Source organism: Plecotus auritus (genome assembly GCF_963455305.1).
Source record: "Plecotus auritus genome assembly, chromosome: 9".
NCBI classification, from domain to species: Eukaryota; Metazoa; Chordata; class Mammalia; order Chiroptera; family Vespertilionidae; genus Plecotus; species Plecotus auritus.
This window is the reverse complement of record NC_137783.1, coordinates 86,550,075-86,572,259: the sequence shown is the minus strand read 5'-3', so window position 1 is coordinate 86,572,259 and position 22,185 is coordinate 86,550,075. Positions and strand designations below refer to the sequence as shown.

The 22,185-nt window shown below is 37.0% G+C and overlaps 1 protein-coding gene across 1 annotated transcript in view; it reads right to left on the bottom strand.

The window, feature by feature from the left end:
- Positions 1–274: 274 nt before the first annotated feature.
- PGR (progesterone receptor) overlaps positions 275–22,185 on the bottom strand; it is a gene marked incomplete at its 5' end in the record, with an annotated part of 83,363 nt that continues 61,452 nt past the window's right edge. The window contains 4 exons of the mRNA XM_080642331.1: positions 275–758; positions 7,999–8,156; positions 13,669–13,799; positions 15,517–15,661. Coding sequence (XP_080498457.1) covers positions 603–758; positions 7,999–8,156; positions 13,669–13,799; positions 15,517–15,661 — 590 coding nt within the window. The 3' untranslated portion in view covers positions 275–602. The remainder of the gene's footprint in view (positions 759–7,998; positions 8,157–13,668; positions 13,800–15,516; positions 15,662–22,185) is intronic.

Below are 22,185 nucleotides of genomic sequence, written 5' to 3'. Positions count from 1 at the left end.
GTCCCTAGACTGGGAAACAGTCTTATATATGAGCTACTTTTCCTAGTTTGAGGAACATCAATCTATTTCAAAAATTTAAACTCCTTTTCTCTATGTATTTTCTGCATTTAAAAACTCTTGAAAATCTGTTAAAGGTTATAAATTTCCTTCTAACAAAAATGTATATACACTCATGTAGACAAAATTTTTGCATACCATTTTAAAGGTCCATTTAAAAAAAAATAATCAAGGAGACAAAGGGATCTGCCTAGAAGGAATATATATAATAGCTTTTTAGTAACATGTAAGATTTTTTTCTCTCTAAAGCAGATATGAAATAATATGGATAAGATTAAGTTTATCTTAACCATCAATTTTAGTACTTTTTAAATCTTGTAAACTCTTAAAGAAAATATGGGTACACAAAACACTTAAAATTCTGATTACACCGTATAAATGAAAACAGTTAAAATCTCACAATTTTCTCTGGAATTTATACAGAATGATATGATATGAATGTAAGGCTTTGAGAAGAACATTTTAAGAACTTGAGACCTCATAATCCTGACCCAAACAAAAACAGACGTACCACAAAATTTAATTTTTAAAGGTAAAAATGGAATTCACTTTTTATGAAAGAGAAGATGTTTCACCATCCCTGCCAAGATTTTGGGTAATTGTGCAGCAATAACTTCAGACATCATTTCTGGAAATTCAACACTCAGTGCCCGGGACTGGATAAATGTATTCAAGCAGTACAGATGAAGTTGTTTAACAAGCTGTTGGTTTAACAAATGGGAAAAAAATATGTAAGAAAAGTGCTAAATTCATATACTATTCAAGCATGGCAACTTATTTTTCTAACAATATAAATACTCGCCAAGATGTTTTCTTCTTACCAAAATGAAAATAACTAGCTCCACTCTCTAGAATATATAAAATATCACACACTGTGTAATGTTATAATAGTAAAATAAGATTTAAAAAAAAATGAAAGTAGGTGGAGGGAAAAATGGCAGCCGAATAGGCAGACGTGTCCTGTGCCTTGTCCCGGAGCAGATAGAAAGAGCAACTTAAATAGACCACAAGACCTCAAATAGCCAAAGAAATCCTGAGAAAGAAGAACAAAGCAGGAGACTTACACTTCCTGACTTCAAGCTATACAATAAAGTTATAGTGATAAAAACAGACAAATAAACCAATGGAACAAAATCAAGAGCCCAGAAATAAATCAGAGTATGTATAATCAACTAAATTTTTTAAAATCCTCACTTGAGGATATGTTTATTAATTTTAGAGAAAATGGAAGAGAGGAAGGGAGAGAGGGAGAGAGAGAGAAACATTGATGTGAGAGAGAAACATTGATTGGTTGCTTCTCATACATGCCCTGACGAGGTATGGAACCCACAACATAGATATGTGCCCTGACTGGGGACTGAACCTACAACCTTATTTTTGTATGTACAATGCTACAATCTACTGAGCCACCTGGCTGGGGCTCAACTAACATTTGACAAGGGAGCCAAGAATACTTAATGAAGCTTGACTCATCTTACACCACTCACAGAAATTAACTTGAAATTAATTAAAGATTTACATGTAGGACCGCCCAACTGGCATAGCTCAGTGGTTGAGCATTGACTTATGAACCAGGAGGTAATGGTTTGATTCCCAGTCAGGCACATGACTGGGTTTGGGGCTCAATCCCCAGTAGGGTGCGTGCAGGAGGCAGCTGATCAATGATTCTCTCTCATCATTGATGCTTTTCTCTTTCTCCCTCTCCCTTCTTCTCTAAAAACAATAAAAAATATATTTAAAAAATAAATAAATGTAGGACCTGAAAGCATTAAACTCCTAGTAGAAAATAGAGAAAAAAACCTCCTTGACATGAGTCTTGGTAATGATTCTTTGGAAATCACACCTAAAACACAAGCAACAACAACAACAAAAAGTGGGACTACATCAGACTAAAAAGCCTCTGCACAGCAAAAGAAACTATCAACAAAGTGAAAACACAACCGAAGGTATGGGAAAAAATATTTGCAAACCATATAACTGGCAAGAGGTTATTATTTGAAATATAGCAGGGGTCCTCAAACTTTTTAAACAGGGGGCCAGTTCACTATCCCTCAGACCGTTGGAGGGCCGGACTATAGTTTAAAAAAAAACTATGAATAAATTTCTATGCGCACTGCGGGCCTGGGATGAGTTGGCTGCTAAGCAGGACAGGCAGCGGCACCCGGCGGGCTGGATAAATGTCCTCAGCGGGCTGCATGTGGCCCGCAGGCCGTAGTTTGAGGACGCCTGGAGAACTCCTATAACTCAATAGCAAAAAAACCCTATAAAACAAACAAAACAAACAAACAAACAAAAACTCAACCCAAATTATCCAATTAAAAAATGGCAAAAGACCTGAATAGACATTTTTACAAAAAAGATATATACGAATGGCCAACAGGTACATGAAAAGACATCATTAGGGAAATGCAAATGAGAACCACAATGAGATATCACCTTATGCCTGTTAGAATGGCCCTGAGTAAAAAGATAAGAGGTAACAAGTGCTGGCATGGAGGTAGAGAAAAAAGAACCCTTGAACACTGTTGGTGGAATTGTAAATTGGTACAGCCTCAATGGAAAGCAGTATGAAGGTTCCTCAAAAAATTAGAAGTAGAACTACCATGTGATCCAGATATATTCACTTCTGGGAATATATCCAAAGGAAACAAAAACTCTAAAAAAGGTATCTGCACCCCCATATTCATAGCAGCATTATTTATAATACATAAGACATGGAAATAACCGACATGTTCATCAATGGATTAATGAATAAAGAATATGGCATGTGTATATAAAATATATACACAATGAAATATTATTCAGCCATAAAAAAAATTAAGAAATCTACCATTTGCAACAATGTGGATGGACCATAAAGGCGCTATGCCAAGTGAAATAAGTCAAACAAAGACTGTATGACCTCACTTATATGTGGAATCTACACTAATCTACACTAATAAAAGAGACACATCAAATTGACCATCCCTCTGCTATGCCCACCAGCCAATCAGGAGTGAGTATGCAAATTAACCCAACAAAGATGGCGGTGGTCACAGATCTGGAACGAGCAGGAGGTTGGGTTGCCACTGGTGACGGAGGAAGCCAAGCTTCCTGCCTGCCCTGGCCTCTGCTCAAGGAGTGGCTGGGGGCCTGGGTCGCCGGGGAGCATGGCAAGCCTGAAAACGGCCCTCAGCCCCTTACCCAGGCTGGCCAGGCCCCCCAAGGGGACCCCCCACCCTGAAGGAGCTGTAGCCAGCCTGAAAATGGCCCTCAGCCCCTTACCCAGGTTGGCAATGCCCCTATGGAGTAAAAGTCCCTGCTGGGGGGCCTGGCCAGCCTGAAAACAGCCATAAGCCCCTCACCCAGGCTGGCCATGCCACCCCCCCCCCCAGCAGGGACCCTCACCCCATGTTGGATGGATGGCCTGCAAACCACCACAGGCCCCTCGCCCAGGCCGCCCCATGCCCCAAGGGAACCCCCACCCTGATCTAGGACACCCTTCAGGGCAAACCAGCTGGCCCCACCCATGCACCAGGCCTCTATCAATACTAATAAAAGGGTAATATGCTAATTAGATTGGGAGACCTTCCAGTAGACCTTCCGGACATTCTTCTGGACAAAACCATGGTGGCGGGGCCGAGGTAGAGGCAGTTAGAGGCCAAGAGGGGAGGGCAGTTGTGGGTGATCAGGCCAGGATGGGTGAGGGGCTTATGGCTGTTTTCAGGCTGGCCAGGCCCCCCAGCAGGGACTTTTACTCCATAGGGGCATTGCCAACCTGGGTAAGGGGCTGAGGGCCATTTGGGGGTGAGGGGAGGGCAGTTGGGGGGTGAGCAGGCTGGCAGGCAGAGTGGTTAGGGGCAATCAGGCAGGCAGGCAGGCAGGTGAGTGGTTAGGAGCCAACAGTCCCAGATTGTGAGAGGGATGTCCGAGTGCCGGTTTAGGCCTGATCCCTGTAAACCGGCAGTAGGACATCCTTCGAGGGGTCCCAGATTGAAGAGGGTGCAGGCCAGGCTGAGGGACATCCCCGCCCCCGTGCACAAATTTCGCACACCGGGCCACTAGTCTAATAAATAAAAAAGGAACCTACCAAACTCATAGAAAAAAGATCAGATTTCTGGTTATCAGAGTGGGAAAATGGTGGGCAGAAGAGGAGGAAGGTGGTAAAAAGGTACAAACTTTCAGTTACAAGATAAATACTAGGGGTGTTATATACAACATGATGACTATAGTTAACAGTGCTGTATGATATACAGGAAAGTTAAGATAGTAAGTAGAAACTAAGAGTTCTTATCACAAGGAGAAATGCTTTTTTTCTCTTTTATTATATATATGATATATTACATATCATCATCATCTATATATATTTGGTAGGTGTTAACTAAACCTATAAATCTATTGTGGTAATCATTACACAATATAAGTAAATCAAATCATGATGCTGTATACCTTAAACTTATATATAGTGATTTATATCAATTATTTATCAATAAGACAGTAAAAAGCAAAACAAAAACAAAACAAAAAGCAAAATAAATAAACAACAAAAAATAGCAACAATAAAACCCAGCAGTTTCCTGAAGTTCTTCTTCCCATCCATAGTCCAGCTCCCTACATACAATCACTTTCAACTTTTTTAGTCTATGCTTTCAAAATTTATCTCTGTATTTCTAATAAATTTTGTTTTCCAAATTTGGTTGAGTTTCTAGTATGAAAATGATGATTTTAGTTCTTATACTACATATCTCCCTCCTTACTTTCTTTACACTCAATTCTCTTAATTGCTATCACAGTTTTTGGTTAAATCAATATCCAACATCCTATCTAATAAAAGAGTAATATGCAAATTGACCATCACTCCAACACACAAGATGGCTGCCCCCATGTGGTCAAAGATGGCCGCCCCCAAGTAGACACAAGATGGCCACCACAAGATGGCCAGCAGGAGAGGGCAGTTGTGGGCGATCAGGCCAGCAGGGGAGGGCAGTTGGGGGTGACCAGGCCTGTAGGGGAGGGCAGTTGCGGGCAACCAGGCCTGCTGGGGAGGGCAATTGGGGGCAACCAGACTGACAGGGGAGGGCAGTTAGGGGCCACCAGGCTGGCAAGGGAGGGCAGTTAGGGTTTACTGGGCCAGCAGGGGAGGGCTGTTTGGGACGACCAGGCCTGCAGGGGAGGACAGTTAGGGGCAACCAGACTGGCAGGGGAGGGCAGTTAGGGGTGACCAGGCCTGCAGGGGAGGGCAATTAGGGGCAATTGGTCTGGCAGGGAAGCACTTAGGTGTTGATCAGGCTGGCAGGAGAGTGGTTAGGGCAGCCGTGGGCAAACTATGGCCCACGGGCCGGATCCGGCTGTTCTATCCAGTTCTCTTGCTCTCCCCTCCGCTCCTTTACTTTGAATTTATATTAGTTCACACAAACACTCCATCCATGCTTTTGTTCCGGCCCTCCGGTCCAGTTTAAGAACCCATTGTGGCCCTCGAGTCAAAAAGTTTGCCCACCCCTGGGTTAGGGGGTGATCAGGTTGACAGGCAGAAGCGGTTAGGGGCAATCAGGCAGGCAGGCAGGCAGGTGTGCAGTTGGGTTCCAGCAGTCCTGGATTGTGAGAGGGATTTCCCACTGCCCACTTAGGGCAGTTGGGCATCCCTCAAGGGGTCCCAGATTCGAGAGGGTGCAGGCTGGGTTGAGGGACACCCTCCCCCCCCATGCACGAATTTTGTGCACCAGGCCTCTAGTTTATATTATAAAGATTTTTATTGTTTCCTTCTATATTACATTTCCTTTCACATATGTATTACTTCTCCAATCTAGACTAACGATTGCTTAGCACCGTTTGCGTACTGGTGTATCCATTTGCATCTCTCTTGAACTGAATGTTCTAATTCTGTGGGTTACCCTCAGTGTTTTGTTGTAAGATATCTTATAGATATCCCTGAGAAAGATTGTATTTGAGGTAAGCTCTATGACACCTTGAATGTCTGAAAACACTTTTATGGTGCTATCCTACTTGTTTGATAGATTGGCTGAATATAAGATTCTTTGAAGATTTTCCTTTCCTTTAAAATTCTGAAGGCTTTGCGTCATTGTTTTCTGGATTCTAGTACTGCTGTTGAGAAGTACAACATCTTTCTAAATCCTGAACATTGATATGTGACTTGCTTATTTTCTCATTGGTATATTTTAGGATATTCTTTTTATTCCTGGTAGGCTGAAATTATATAAAAATGTGCTGTGCCTGTACAATGGACTCTTACATTCAGATAACTAATATCCTTAAGTTTCAGCAACTTTTCCTTTATGATTTCCTACATAATTTCTTCTTCTTGATTTTCTCTATTATTTTTTTTTCTGGAATTTCCTATTAATTGGAGACTGGAACTCCTTGGATTAATCCCCTAAATTTACTATCTCATCTCTGTAATTTTTCACATCTTTTTTTTTTTTTTTTCTGGGAGTTTCTGAGATTTCTATTTCAGCCCCTTTATTACATTTTTAATTTCTGGTTTCTATAATTATCCAAAAGTATTCTCTTACACGATAATCCTTTTAAGATGTTTTCTTTTTAAATTCTTGTTTCTTGTACACAATACCATTCTTATTTCTCTGAATATCTTAATTTTTTTTAACGCTTTCTAATGTTCTCTGCACTAGTGCTTTTTCCTTTAAGTTACTTTTTTATTGCTGTTGTTTATATTGCTTTATGCCCTTTATTTTAGAGGCTTTACCTAAATGGCTAATAATCCTTAGCTGTCTGATTATATTGAAGAGTAAAGTCTCAGATATGACCTGGTGAAGGGATAGCTTCTTTTATGCCTTGACTGTCATTCAGTGTGGTTTCTGAACATAACACCAAGAAAAGTTTGTATTTACTATGTCTCCACTAACCACATAAGTCTTGCTTTAGCAATCTAGTCCTAGTGTTGGGAATCTCCAGGTTTTCTTTGGCTTGCATAAACAATGCTACAGTGAACTTCCTTGCATAGATATCTTAAATATTTGTCTAATAACTTATTTAAGATAAATCCTAAAGAGTGGAATTTTGATAAGCATGCAAATTTAAAATTTTGCTATACACGTCCAGATTGTTCATCACTATCATGTGGTGGGGATTCAGATTGAGTCACCCAAGATGTGCCTCCATGGCATGTGGATTATTTTGAGCTAAAGGCAACCGAGACCTTGCAGGCTCAGGTGAAACTTCTGTATACCCTTAACTACATAGAAGAATTTAAATTTGTGGTTTTGCCCATAATAATAAATTGTAACTTTTTTTGGCCTATGTATATGGCAGCAAAACTACTAATTACTGAACCTCTGCTATTCTGATTGTTCTTCAATTACCTTCCTCTTCCCTAAAGCTCCAGACACCTCACCTCATCCTTGACCCAGATTGCCATCTACACTGCATTTTAACTTCCTCTCCCTGAACCTCTACTGTGTGTGGTATCTCTGACTTTCTCATGCATGTGGGGTTCTCATATGTATATATGTTATTAAATTGGGTTATTGTCTCTTGTATATTTAATGATTGGACCAGCCAAAAGAATCCTGAAGGGTAGAGGAACATTTTTTTCCTCCTCAATTGTTATTAACTTAAAATTCCATCAAAAATGCTTTGAGAGTGTTATTTTCCACATCCATACTTTTGCTTTTCCTATAAATTTTGTCCAACTGAAGGCAAAAATATTTTAGAACATATTCAGGAAAATGTATCACAATTCCTATCAACTATTAGATTACCCTCAAATTATAGAAATACTAGTAAGAGTATATTTAGGTGATCTATATAAAAAATGAACAAAGCAAAATATAAATTCTGAGCAATATGATGCAAATACTGTTTTAAAATATAAGTACAACTATAAATTTAAGGAAACCATATGAAGTGAAATTTAGATTTTTATATTTAAAAAGTTATAGAAATTCAGAAAATATTCATTGAAATTCTAGAAAATGAAATACTTACATCATGCAAGTTATCAAGAAACTTTGTAAGTTGGTAGAAACGTTGTGAACTAGAGACTACTCCTTTTTGCCTCAAACCAATTGCTTTGATGAGCTCTCTAATGTAGCTTGCTCTCATTTCTTCAAACTGGTTTTGACTTCTTAGCCCTTCTAGAGGAACTGTAGAAAGACAATTACAAGTGTCAATTATGTTTAAAATGATGACACAAGTTGTTTATAAAACAAATTTTGGGATTGTGTGATGATTTATTTTTATATGTAACTCTATACATAACATATTAAATAAGAAATAGTGTTACCAATACTTTTAGGACATATAACCTTCTGGTTCTTGGAAGAATATAAGAACAAGTAGGTAAGATAAACAACATTTCAGCTTACCCATTTTAGAGGTGCATCAATTGTATTTAAATTAGAATTTGCTTAAAAGAGCACCTGACGGTATTCTACAGTTTTGTCTGAAATACTTGGTTTGATTAAGTTTACAACAGCATGTTGTCTTTTTCTTTCTTTCCTTTTAACAAATACTTGGATTTCTCTGTGAAGTCTTGTGTTCTATGGATGAAGAAGGAGTGCTGTAATAAATCTAACAGAAGAACCTTACAGGGTGATCTGATCATAAATTCTTAACTGGGCAGGTCATAGTGAGTAGTCAAGTCCAAGTCTATGACTTCCTTGTTGAAAGGTTTTTAAGCCAGCCCTGTCCATTGTTCTTGGGCAACAACCTTAACACACCTTTGAAATGCCAGAATTAATCCTCTTTTTCAGACACTTGGAAGATGTAACCACCCTCAAGACAGCACATAATCATAACTGTACTGTAATCCAATCTCTGCCTTGCTTTCTCACACCTTCCTGCAATCTTCCTTACCTTTCCTCCTTAATTCAAAAGAAACTGCAAACTTATTCTCTGGAGCATTTAAGATTTGCTTCCTGGCAATTGTCATTAGTTTGGCTCAAATAAACTCTTGTACAGTTGTCTGTAGATTTGGATGTTTCTTATGTCAATATCATATAAATCTCAAGTATTTCTCAATAAGATTATTCCTGGATAATTTATCTTTTTTGTTGTCATTTTAGCATTGCCTCAGTAAAGTTTTTAACTCTTTCCAGTTAATATGGGAGAAAACCATTGCTATTTGAATATTTCCCATATATCCTGATTATATTTTGTTTTTATATTTTTAAATGTATATTTTAATTCTAATTTTATTTCTAATTAAAATTCTAATTTTAATTCTAATTCTACCTTTTGTTTTCTTGGTATGCAACAATACTATATTCAAACAATACCTTCATTTTCCTCTTTCCAGTATAGTCATGTACCACATAATGAGGTTTCTGTCAACAACAGAGGGCATATACAATGGTGGTCCCATCTATACTAATAAAAGGGTAATATACTAATTAGACTGGGAGACCTTCCAGACATCCTCTGGACAAAGCCATGGTGGTAGGGCTGAGGCAGAGGCAGTTAGGGGAGAGCAGGCCAGCGGCGAGGGGGGGGGGGGGGGGGAAGCAGGCTGTCAGGGGGGCAGGTGGAGGCGAGCAAGCTGGCGGGGGGGGTCAGTTGGGGCGAGCAGGCTGGGGGGGCAATTGGGGGCCAGCAGGCTGTTGGGGGGGGGTTGTTTGGGGGAGCAGGCTGGCAGGCAGAGTGGTTAGGGGTGATCAGGCAAGCAGGCAGTCAGACATCCCCCAAGGGGTCCCAGATTGGAAAGGGTGCAGGCCGGGCTGAGGGACACCCCCCCATGCACGAATTTCGTGCACCAGGCCACTAGTAAGATTATAATAGAGCTGAGAAATTCCTATCACCTAGTGATGTTGTAATGCAATACATTATACAAATACTTAACATTGTGTTACAATTACCTGTAGTATTTAGCACAGTAACATGCTGTACAGGTTTGTAGCCCAGGAGATATAGGGGAATAATCTGTCACCCCAAATATGTCTATTTGGTATAAGAATTATTTTAGGCTGGTTAATTTTAAGAAACAACAGACATGGGAGAAACTCTGAAAACCCAGAAGTTACTCTTTGTAAAAGGTATTTACATTTCTAAGGGACATCTCCAAAGGGTGTCTTCAGCTCTGTATCAGGAAGAGGGGGATGACTTTATCTCTAGAAACTCTTATCAATGCAGAAGACAATGACTTAAATCTTCATAACAACCTTTACCTTGTTGACTCTACTTTTCCTGTTAACCTCCAACAACTGCCTCCCTTCCACCATAAGCTTCTTTTGTCTACAACTGAAGATGGAATTTAAGGTGTGGCTTCAGCTATTTTGGCAAATTAATAAGTTTTCCTAGGTTTCTTCCATATATTCAGGAGGTATACAAGTTATTACACTTCTGTTTTTCTCCTGTCATTTATTACAGGGATGTCTCAGTCAAGAACCAAGCTGAGTAGAGGGGAAATTATTTTTACTCCCCTACAGTAGGCTAGATCCCATATAGCCTAGATGTGCAGTTTGGGGAAGTGCACTCTATTTTTCATACATGATGAAATCACCCAATGTCCTTATAAGTAGTGCATGACTGTAGTTGTAGCTCTTATTTCTGCTTCATGATTCAGTGCATTGTTCAGAACTTCCAGAATAGTAAATATAATAGTGATGACAAATGCTCCTATTTTGTTGATGATTTTAATGGAAATGGCTCTTATTATCTGTTAACTAGTAATTCAGATATTTACCTCTGAAATCTTTAATTCATATATCTAGATTCTAGGCACAACTTCCTGTTCTTATGGCTAAGTGTCTCATTTCCATTGTTAATTTACCCACATTTTTTTTCTTAAATCTATAGGTCCTGTTGCCACTTGTCTGAGATGCCCTGGTTGATTTCTTCTTTTGTATTTTACTGCTTACTGTTGCTAGATCTCCAACAATTTGGGTGTCAGATCTCCTTCTTGATTCTGATTTCCCACAAATTTTAGTATTTTGCCCTACTTTTAAGTATACATATAAATATTTTAGTTTTCAAGGGCTCTTTCCTTTTCATGTCATTCTTTTTTCATAGTATCCAATTCTTAATTTCATGGAGTATAATATGTTCTCTTATCTTTCTAAGGAGGGGTTAACTTTTCTATTTTTCTGAAGTTTTTGTCTCCATGGTCTCTGTTTCCTTCAAGTTCTTTTCTGTTCTGTCTTTGTCTTTGATGTCAAAAGTATCCCTCATTGTTTATTTATATTCAAGAGTAGAAAACTAAAAAGCTGATTGATAGTTATATTTGAATGGGTAGTGCTCACTGACTGTGAACTTTATTGCAGGGAAATCTGGCTGAGCTATTTCAAAGAGAAATCCTTGCTATTATTTAGTTCTTTTTCTTTCTGGCTAAACAGATTCTGCAGAGAAGAAATTTTCATTCTCCATATCTGGAGGATATAAATTTGGAAGGCAAGGTTCTGGGAGACAGGTAGGAGAAGTATGCTGTCTCAATATTTGGCATATAATCTTAATCTGTTTTCAACATGGAAACTCTCACCCTCAACAATACCTGTGGCTCGCCAATACAGTTTTCTTCTGTTATATCCTCTTCAGGGAATAATTTACAGTCTCTGAGTTGGTGAGAAACAATTGGCATGGTTGGGTGATATTTGAAAACAGACTTTTAACAGAACTCAGTTTTTATCTCTACCTTCACTCTCCTTTCAAAAATTCATAAATGTCACCAACTGAACAACATGCCAGAGGTTCAGTGATACAAATAAAGGCACTTCTTGAATTTTCTTACTTCTGGCTTAGGTATGCTAAATTGGTTGTGCTTGTTAACTTACAAAATTTTATTGCTATTGATTCCTCTATCATTCTCTTTTCATTTTTTTTAAAGATTCCATTGCTAATATTTTAGTGTAGTTTTAGAGGAACCAATGGAAAAATGTATGTGTTCAACCTGCCATATTTTCTTGAAGATCTGTATTTTAGTTTATAATGGAAAATGGGAGGCTTAAATTCTTATGCATCCAATCATCGAACTTTCCTTTCGCCAACTTACTTATTGCATTTTTTTTTAAAATATATTTTATTGATTTTTTACAGAGAGGAAGGGAGAGGGATAGAGAGCCAGAAACATTGATGAGAGAGAAACATCGATCAGCCGCCTCCTGCACAACCCCCACTGGGGATGTGCCCGCAACCAAGGTACATGCCCCTGACCGGAATCGAACCCGGGACCCTTCAGCCCGCAGGCTGACGCTCTATCCACTGAGCCAAACCGGTTTCGGCTACTTATTGCATTTTTAAAAACGTTTTTTTTTAATTGATTTTTAGAAAGAGAGGAAGGTAGAAGGAGAGAGAGAAAGAGCGATTGGCTGCCTGCTACACATGCACACCCCCCTCCTAAGGATAGAGCCGGCAATCCAAGCATGTGCCCTGACCAGGAATTGAACCAACAACCTTTCAGTGCAATGCCCAACCAACTGAGCCACTCCAGCCAGGGATCACTGCATTTATTTTTAAAAGATATTCCTTATTTAAGATTTCAAAATAATTTGGGAGATAATATAAGACCATCTCCGGCAGAACTGATTCATTCTGTCGAGAAGGGCAGAAGTTAACTGCTGTAATATTAAATTTATACCATTTGACTCTTGTGGCCAGTCTCATATCAATGACTTTAGTCCACTTTATGCACTTTATCAAATTAGGCTTGAAGGTCTTTGCTCCAATGAGTTTTCAAGGGGGGAAAATAAGGCTTTAAGTCCTTAGATCCTGAATCAGTCCCTGTCTTTGCAATGATTTCATGAGGAAAACTTCCTTTTTAAGGGTTTAGCTTTTCTGCCTTTACTCTTGATAGGTTACTCCTATTTGAGATTTGTGCACTAGAAAGAAGTTCCTGCAAAGATACTGCTGAGAAGAGCTTTGGATCACCTTCTACCTAAGACCTTAACTTTCTGTTGTTCTCTTTCAGATAACTATGAATGAAGGATCAATTCAGACATTCAAGTTGAGCTTACCTGTGCATAGAAAAAGCACAGACAAGGGTAAAAGGTAAAAGCGGCTTTAAAAATTTTCCTGCCCAAACCCTTGAGGATCCACTGAGACAGAAGTACATTGTTCTTTGTGTACACACACACACAAAGAATTAAATAAAGTGCCCCTGCTTTCTGGTGACCAAAGCTATGCTTCCTAATATACCATTTTCTTTTTCTTCTGAGTATATATAGCTCAGGTGCATTTCCCAGCCTCTCTCGCAGTTAAGTGGGCCATGGGAAGTGGGTGGAAATGACATATGGTACTTCCAGGTTTCCTCTCCAGACCTTTTCTCAGCCTGTCCTAATAGAGAATAATTCCAAACAAAATTGAGTAGTTTATATAGTAAATCCTTTGTGGGGTGGGGTAGAGAGAAGCATAGTTTGTGTCTATGCAATATTAATTAGTTTATAATAACCTAAATGTGTGAACATAAAAAATCATTTAATGTTTTATAAAAAAATGGAATTGGTTGAATTGATAGGTTATTTTAGTATTATGTGTTACGTAAAACCTGAGAAATAGGATGAAACTTTATTAATGTCTATGACAGTAGAATGGGTGTTTCTCCTTTGCAGTTACAATAGAAGATTCATAACTCCTGTGTAATCATACGATCATATAGTTGTTTGAAACTCTTGTAATGAATAAAAAAATTAAAAAGTAAGCATTTTATATTACGTTACTTATACTCACTTGTATTAAGAAGTAGCAATACTTTCATACAGAGGAACTCTTCATGGCTAATTTGAAGCTTCACAAACTCCTGTGGAATCTGCCACATGGTAAGGCATAATGAATAGAATGATAATTCCTTCATCCGCTGTCTTCCATCATACACAACACCCAGAAAAAAAAGCAACAGGAAAAAAATTCACACATGTATTTAGCCAGTTTATGTAATTTATTACAGAATATGAGATTTAGTAATTATCTTATTTATTAAAAATGACTTTTCATAACAAAATTCAATAATATTTTTAAACATCAAAATTTTTTCACAATGCTGAATTTTTGAAGAATTTTAAAGTTAGAAAATCATAGTAAATACACATTGACCAAGGTTAACATTTCTTTTTTTTATCATCACAGTTTAGAAACCTAAACCAAGAAGTTGTAAGAGTCGAAAATGTGGAACTAAGGAATGCTCAGAAAATAATTTATTTACTGATGGATTCTTTCTGTGAAAAAAAACAAAAAACAAACACGCGAATTTTTGTGTGCGATCCAATAGGAGAATGGATTTACATCACAGAAAGTAGAGTATAGAACAGTTCAGTGTGTGCAGTTCAGAGCATTCAGTATGCACTAGTTACCCTGTGAACTATTCTAGGGGAAATGTATGGTGATACAGAAAAAAGAACATTAGGAAGAATTAAATAACTGACAAAGTCAAACACAAATTCTGAAGGTTGAGGACATTTTTAAAAACTATTTTCTCAACCATGTACTGTTTTATAATATTCACATTAGTCGCATGATGCTAGCAAGGATAATGAAAACTAGATTTTGACTCAGAAGAGTGAAGATTAATTGAGACCGACACTCAGATCCTTAGGTATATTATGCAATTCTTCTGAGCCTCAGTTTCCTGAGCTGTAAAATAAAGGATATTAATTCCTTACCAATTTCAAAAGATAATAGGATATAAAACGGATTACAATATACAAGGTTATCTATAAACTGTCAAGATTTATATAAGTTAATGTTATATAGTTCTGAGTCAACATTGACCATTAAAATAGTATAAGTATTTTTTATATATATTTTATTGATTTTTTACAGAGAGGAAGAGAGAGGGATAGAGAGTTAGAAACATCGATGAGAGAGAAACATCGATCAGCTGCCTCCTGCACACCCCCTACTGGGGATGTGCCCGCAACCAAGGTACGTGCCCTTGACCGGAATCGAACCTGGGACCCTCCAGTCTGCAGGCCGACGCTCTATCCACTGAGCCAAACCGGTTTCGGCAAAATAGTATAAGTATTTTCATGAAAAGATTCTTATTTAAAGGTTATATGTAGAACATTAATTACAGAAATTTAAATATAATCAAGCAAATTAGAATATTTATCTTTCAATTTAAAAAATAAATCCTCAGTGTTGTTTTTCCTCTAATGAGAGATGTCTACCTTCTGAAGGTAAATCAATACTTTCAAGCAAATTATTTATAATTTACTTCATTATCTTCATTAACATCAAAGAAATTTTAATTTGATAAACATTTAATTTTGTCTTTAAGTATATCTCTTCATGCATTCTTGAAGTTTAAAAAATTGCATTTCAAACTGCTATACATTGAAACAAAAGAATAACTCTCCAAATACCAAATTAACAGATAAAATGATATAATTATATTAATATTGTCAAGATATAATTGATATGCAATAATATCAATCGATATGAGGTAATTCTGAGAAATCTTTCAAGAAAACTATTACTTAGCACAGTAAATGTATGATTATCTATTGAAATGTAATTTTCAAATTATCCTACATACATACTTATGTTAATAAGAACTACAAAAGTCAAGTTATTACTTACTCATTTATTATTAGATCAGGTGCAAAATACAGCATCTTTCCATTGACATGTTTATAGGATCTCCACCCTAGTCCAAACACCATTAAGCTCATCCAAGAATACTGGATGAGAGTTATCTGGTCATCAATATGTAAGTTTCTAAAACCTACAAAACAAATTAAAGAATAAAATGATCACAAAATCAATTGTGCTAAAAATGTTAAAAATATATAGAAATTTTTAAATAAATGTGAGTAGAATAATAAAATATTTTCAATTTTAATACATTGTACATTAAAAATCAGCAATTTTGGAAAGTGTTAAAAATAGTCACTGTAACTTAGCATTCTGGGAATTAACTAATTGAATCAATTGTTCACCACTCACTCATGTAACACTCATTTATTGAGAACCATTTATGTATTGGTCATTAAAATGCTGGGGTTACAACGGTGGGTAATACAAAATCCTTGACCTTAAAGGAATCTCATAAGTCAGTAGGAGAAACAAGCTCACAGTGCAATGATAGAAAAGGTTAAGGGAGTACAACAGGCAACTGAAAGATCAGGAAAAATGCACTATAAGAAAAAGAGATAATTTCCAGGCAGAATATAATCAGTTTGTTGAGGAAGCTCAATTCTTTAAGACATAACCATAAACTGGTAGGAGTAGAGAGGACAGAGTGCATCAAAGAAATATCTAAAAAGTAAAACCAAAGAAATTTTGCAAATGATTATATGTAGGTAAGAGGAGAAAGTTGCAAATAGATTTTCCAGTATTTTACTTGAATAATGGATAATGGTAACAACATTAATATGATAAAATAAAGAAGGAGAAATAGGCTAGAGAATAAATAGTAAGTTTGGATATTTGAGGGAACTCTGGAATATCCAGATAGTAGTTGGACATGTAAATTAGAATAATGGAGAAATATTGAGCTAGAAATATAAATTTAGAAATTATATGTATTTGAATGTAGCTAAAACAATGAGAGTGGAGGAAATCTTTTATTATAGGTACTGAGGAAAACTAATGTCTTAGAACATCAATCACTTTCCACCGAGCTATTTAATAACATCATATATTCCCCCTTAGAATCCACTGAAGTACACCTACAAGTGACCAATTTAAAAAATAAAACCAAAGCAAGCTTAATTTCTTAAATCTCAAGGGCGAAAGACATTTCCTGATTCTGTTAATCATCTCAATATCAGTGACAGAAAAGGTTATTGTCTCTCCATACACTTCACAGTCCCATCTTCATGTGAATGGTAGAAATGTATACATTTCATATATATGTTATATACCAACAAATATGTATTTGTCAAGTATATGTGTCCAGAATATATTTCATATATGTTATTAGAGATATGTAACAGATTATTATTTCACATATATGAAAAATGTCACTCATAGCAAATTAGGTTCAATTAATCAGATGTATTAAAGATTAGCATTTATCACTATCTTCCCTGATATATTTTTATTACCTGTACCTTTATTAATCAATGTTATAACTTTCTATAGAAAGCATTATATAAAATTAAATATTTGACTTACTATGCTATATATTGTTTATCCTAGGGCTTATGTTAATTTCCGAGCAGTTTTTAAAATATGATAAAATTACATAAGTTATTTCATTTGTTCTTTAAAAAACAGATTTGACTTATACTTACATATTTGCATTTATTTTATCCTTTTTTACAATTTGTTTGGCATTCTGGGATTATTAAGGACTAGAAATTATGAAACACTTATAATATAAAAAACAAATCTTGCTGAAATAACTTAACTTATGAAATTACCAATATTTATAGCAGAAAGTATACTCTTTCCGTTTAACAAAATTAAATCCAACTCAGAAAATAGCTTTATTTATTCAGTCTTTTAGGGAGCTTATCTGTGATAAATGTACAAGGTTAAATTGACTTGAACATGCCTGGTCCAGAGTGCAATTTTCCTCCAATTAACTGTAATATTCATTACTTCATACTGTAACAAAGACGGGAACACTGAGATCAAATTCCCATTGATGATAATGATCAGGTAAACTTAGTACATTTGAGATGCTGATCAAAATGGATACCTTCACATAGAGAGTGATGGATGGCCCCTAATTGTGTTTAACAAGTAAAGAAAAATACCCTCTCTTTTTATATTTCTTGACCTGATAATTTTGACAAAAGCCCTGTTACAAACTGTGCAATCCTTACTGCTTAAAAAAATTAAAAGAGTACAGTAAAGACATGGCCTGTATGACTTCCTAGGTTCTCCTATCTTCAAGAGTTCTCATAAAATATATAGGTTTTGCTTCTGTAGAAACTGCCATGTATTGAAACATTAAATCTACAACAAAGGCATAGCATTGAATACCTCAGCAGCTTCTGACACAAAGTATGAACTTTGAGGAGCACAATAAAGCTTTAGCACAATAAGTACAAGCACTAATATATATTTGATGACTTATTAAGATAAGAACAAAGACTTGATGTTTAGTGGTCTAAGGCAGCATAGTTCTTTTCATATCAAAGCCATAATTTAAATTTCTATCATTTACCTATTTGGGATGAAGCATTATGCTTGAAAGTAGGCATAAAGATTGGAAAGATGCTGTTTTTGTCTTTAACACTGGTGAGACAGAAAAGAGAAATATAATTATAACTCGGAGTAATAGTGGTGTGATTGATAAAGGCAAGGGTGATGAGGGAGAGCAAGGGTGCCTTTGATTGAGTCTGGGAAGGCCCAGGGAAATTCTAGGAGAAATAACAGGTGACTAGAAGCCTGAAGGCAAATTAGGGACCAGCCAGTGGAAGATGTAGAAGAGAAGGGCCTCCAGGTAGGGAGAATAATATGGGCAAAAGAAAGCAGGAAACTGAGCAAAGAGCATTGTGGGAACTGAATCTTAGAGTGGTTTAAAGAGGAAGAGTGGGAGATAACATTGCAAATTCAGGAGCCAGATCACAGAAGGGCCTTGGATGATAAGGCAAAGAATTTTGGACTTCATTCTGAGAAAAAAAGGGAATAACTTAATTCATTATAATTGTTTCAGAAAGATGATTTTGGAGGCAGAATAGAGGGTTGTTTGGGGACAGTGTGAAACTGTTATAATAAGCTGTGTCGGGGAAAGGGAGGATACAGCAGAAATCTAGGAAAAAATTATGAGCACCTACACTAAGTCAGGGCAGTAGCAGTGGAGCTCGTATAATGAATCATATATTTAATAAGTAGAGATAACAGAATCTGATAACTCACTGGACAGGAGGTGATGGAGAAAAGTGAGCAGAGGACTATACCCAAGAGTCTATTCCAGATGCTATTCCAAGATATAGAAAATGGTTTTAGTTTTATGGAATAGGTTTATGCTGACTTGGAAGTTCATCCAGGTGGGAATGTATAACAAGCAGTTGAAATGCATGGTCCAATAAGTTCAGTAGAGGGTCTGGGTTGATACTATGTATTTAGGCGTCATCAGAATATAATGGTTGCTGAAGACAGGCTATGAATGAGTTCATTCAGACAGTATAGAGAAACTAATGCCATATTTATGGCGTGAGCAGAAGAACAAATCTACAAAGGAAACAGAAAATATGTACATTGAGAGAAACTTACCTATCTGGGAGTGAAGCAATGAATGGGAAAGGAAGAGTTTAAGCAAGAAATGGTTTTGTCAGTGGCCTCAGTGGCATGTGAAACATGGTAATGACTGATAGTATTTATTTGATTTGGTAAATAATTCCAGTGGAAGAAGATGTTAGAAAAATCATTTTTGAAAGTATTATTAAAGCCTAACTTTACTCTTAATAGGTTAATCTCATTTCTTTCCCATCACTTTTTTTGGAAAGTAATTTGATTTATTTATAAAGAAAAAAATCCTTTTATTACATAGGCAACAGCTGTCACCGACTCAAAAGCTATTTTGGCATGCTTCAAAGGCAGAAAGTGATTCAGTCTTCTGCTACTGACAAATGCAAGGAGTCTGGCTGAGACCAAGAAGATTTATTTAAAAATGCAATGTTAAAAAATGACAAATCATTGACCTAAGTAAATTTTTTTTCACTAAATAAAAAAAAAAGAATCAAGACAAAATTATAAAAAGGAAATATTTTCCTAAAACCTCTCTGTCACATTACCTCTGCTATAATAGATTGATATAGCAGGGGTGGGGAACTTTTTTTCTGCCAAGGGCCATTAACATCATTCATGGGCCATACAAAACTATCAACTTAAAAATTAGCCTGCTATGTTTGGTCAAACATTTAATCAACTCACCCCTAATGCCTTGGCAGGGCCAGACCAAATGATTTTGAAGGCCTTATATGGCCCTTAGGCCAATGTTCCCCATCCCTGATATACAGGATGAGGAATATTTAAAGGTGAAACTGATTTGGGAATGAGTACTTATTAATTTAACTAGAGGCTCGATGTACAAAATTCGTGCATGGGGGTGGGGGGAGGGTCCCTCAGCCCGGCCTGCACCCTCTCTCAATTCGGGACCCCTTGGGGGATGTCCAACTGCCCGTTTAGTTCCGATCCCACAGGCCTAAACCGGCAGTTGGACATCCTTCTTGCAATCCTGGACCACTGGCTCCTAACCGCTTGCCTGCCTGCCTGCCTGATTACCCCTAACTCCTCTGCCTGCCTGATGGCCCTAACTGCTCACCTGCCTGCCCGATCACCCCTAACTGCCTCTGCCTGCGTGCCTGATCATCCCTAACCACTCTGCATACCTGCCTGATGGCCCCTAGCCACTCTGCCTGCCTGCCTGATGGCCCCTAGCCACTCTGCCTGCCTGCCTGATCACCCCTAACTGCCTCTGCCTCAGCCCCCGCTTCCATGGCTTCGTTTGGAAGGACGTCCGGAATGAGGTCAGGAAGGTCGTTTCGGCTGTCTGGTCTAATAGCATATTATGCTTTTATCATTATAAATTTCCAAAGCCTACCCTGACTTGTAAGACTCTGCTTGATCAGCCCATAACTTACGGCTCTTAATTTATTTTCTGCTACTCTCTCCAATATAAATTTATTTTCAGTGGTGTTTTTAATACTTGAGTGATGAAACCCCTAGGAGGCCATTACTTATTGGAGCAGTGTTTGAGAAACTATTTGCATAAATATATTTTCTCAATCAGCAGCTATTAAAAAGTTATATTTTATGCTACTAATGAATACTCATACTTGAAAAAATTGGGAACCATTCTTATGCTGGTCTATTTATTATTCTCATTGTATCATTAGTCACATGATTCCTTCTATCTGGAATGCTTCCTCTTCTTATCATGAGTTATCAAAGTCTCATTTCTAATTGAAGGTGCAATTAACTGACACCTCGTCTCAAGCCTTCTCTTGTCCCTGAAGCCAAAAATGTTCTTCTTTCCCATTTTCTTTATATCTGTATCTATATCACTTTCACTATAGTTGTTTTGGTATCTTATCTATCCCACTGGATTGAAAGTTCCTAAACGGAAAGAATATGTCTTGTTCATTTTTTAAATTGTGCAAATATTGTGTTGCTCCACTCATTGAAGCTACAACAAAAAAAAATCTATGTAAAATCATTCATATATAGATGCAATGTATCCTCACAAGTCATTTGTAAATGTGCTGCCATGAGGGGAAAGCATCTTTCAAGCATCCATTAAATAATGACAAAAGAAAAATTCTGCGATGTACTAAAGTAAATTACAGTGGGCCAGAGAGTGAGAGAAAGAGGCAAGAATGATAAACTAATTAGTAGCTGTGGGCCAACTAACATACTACTCACATTCCTGAATATATATTGGAGCTTTGAATCAACTTCCAGGTGGCTATTTAAAAAGAAGTAGCCAGACACTACCTCATCCAACTTATGCAATGAACTTTCAGGACTGTTGCAAGAGCCAATGAAAAGTAGTAAATATCCCTCCTTTACGGATTGTGCACCTATCCTAGAACTTCCCCTGCTTCAAGTTTTCCCACACTCCCCCTTATCTGTTGTCAGGTAAATTCTTTCAAAAACAACTTACATCTTTCTTCCTGAAAATGTAATGTATAAGAGCCATCAATTGGCTCTAGGGGGGTGGACGTCTTCTCCATCTAGCCCTACTACTGGTGGTTTAGACTTCATGCCCCAGGGCCCAGTCCTTTTCTAGCTAACTCTGGCTAAATAAACCCTTTCTTTCAGGAATGCTTTCAGCTGTGAACAGTTTTTTTTTATTTGTTGTTGTTGTTGTTTAATAATAGAAAAAAGATATCTCTGAAATATTATGAAAGAGACATTAGATAAATTGTAACTGTAATTATTATAACAGGCCCAAGAAAATAGAAGAGCTAGACAAAAAAAAAAACCAAATGAGGAAGTCTTGACCTGGCAACAAGAATCCTCTCATGCACCTCAAATATGTGCCTTGAGGCCCTCAGGCATGCTGTCACCTTTGTCATGATTATCATTCTAAATCTGATCTTAATCTGACTTCCCAAATACATTTTCTTATTGTGAAAGAATGACCTGAATATGCAATATGTTTTCCTGGCAGTGTTTTGTGTTTTTTTTTTTTTGTACTTCAAATAAGTAAACTGACATTCTGGTGTATTAGGAAACTTCATTTAACAAAAGTCTTATCTTTCATAGAGCAATAACATGTGAATAAATAGAGACTCAGAGTCAAAAAAAAAAAAAAAAAAAAGGGTAAAGAAGTTAACACGTTAAGTG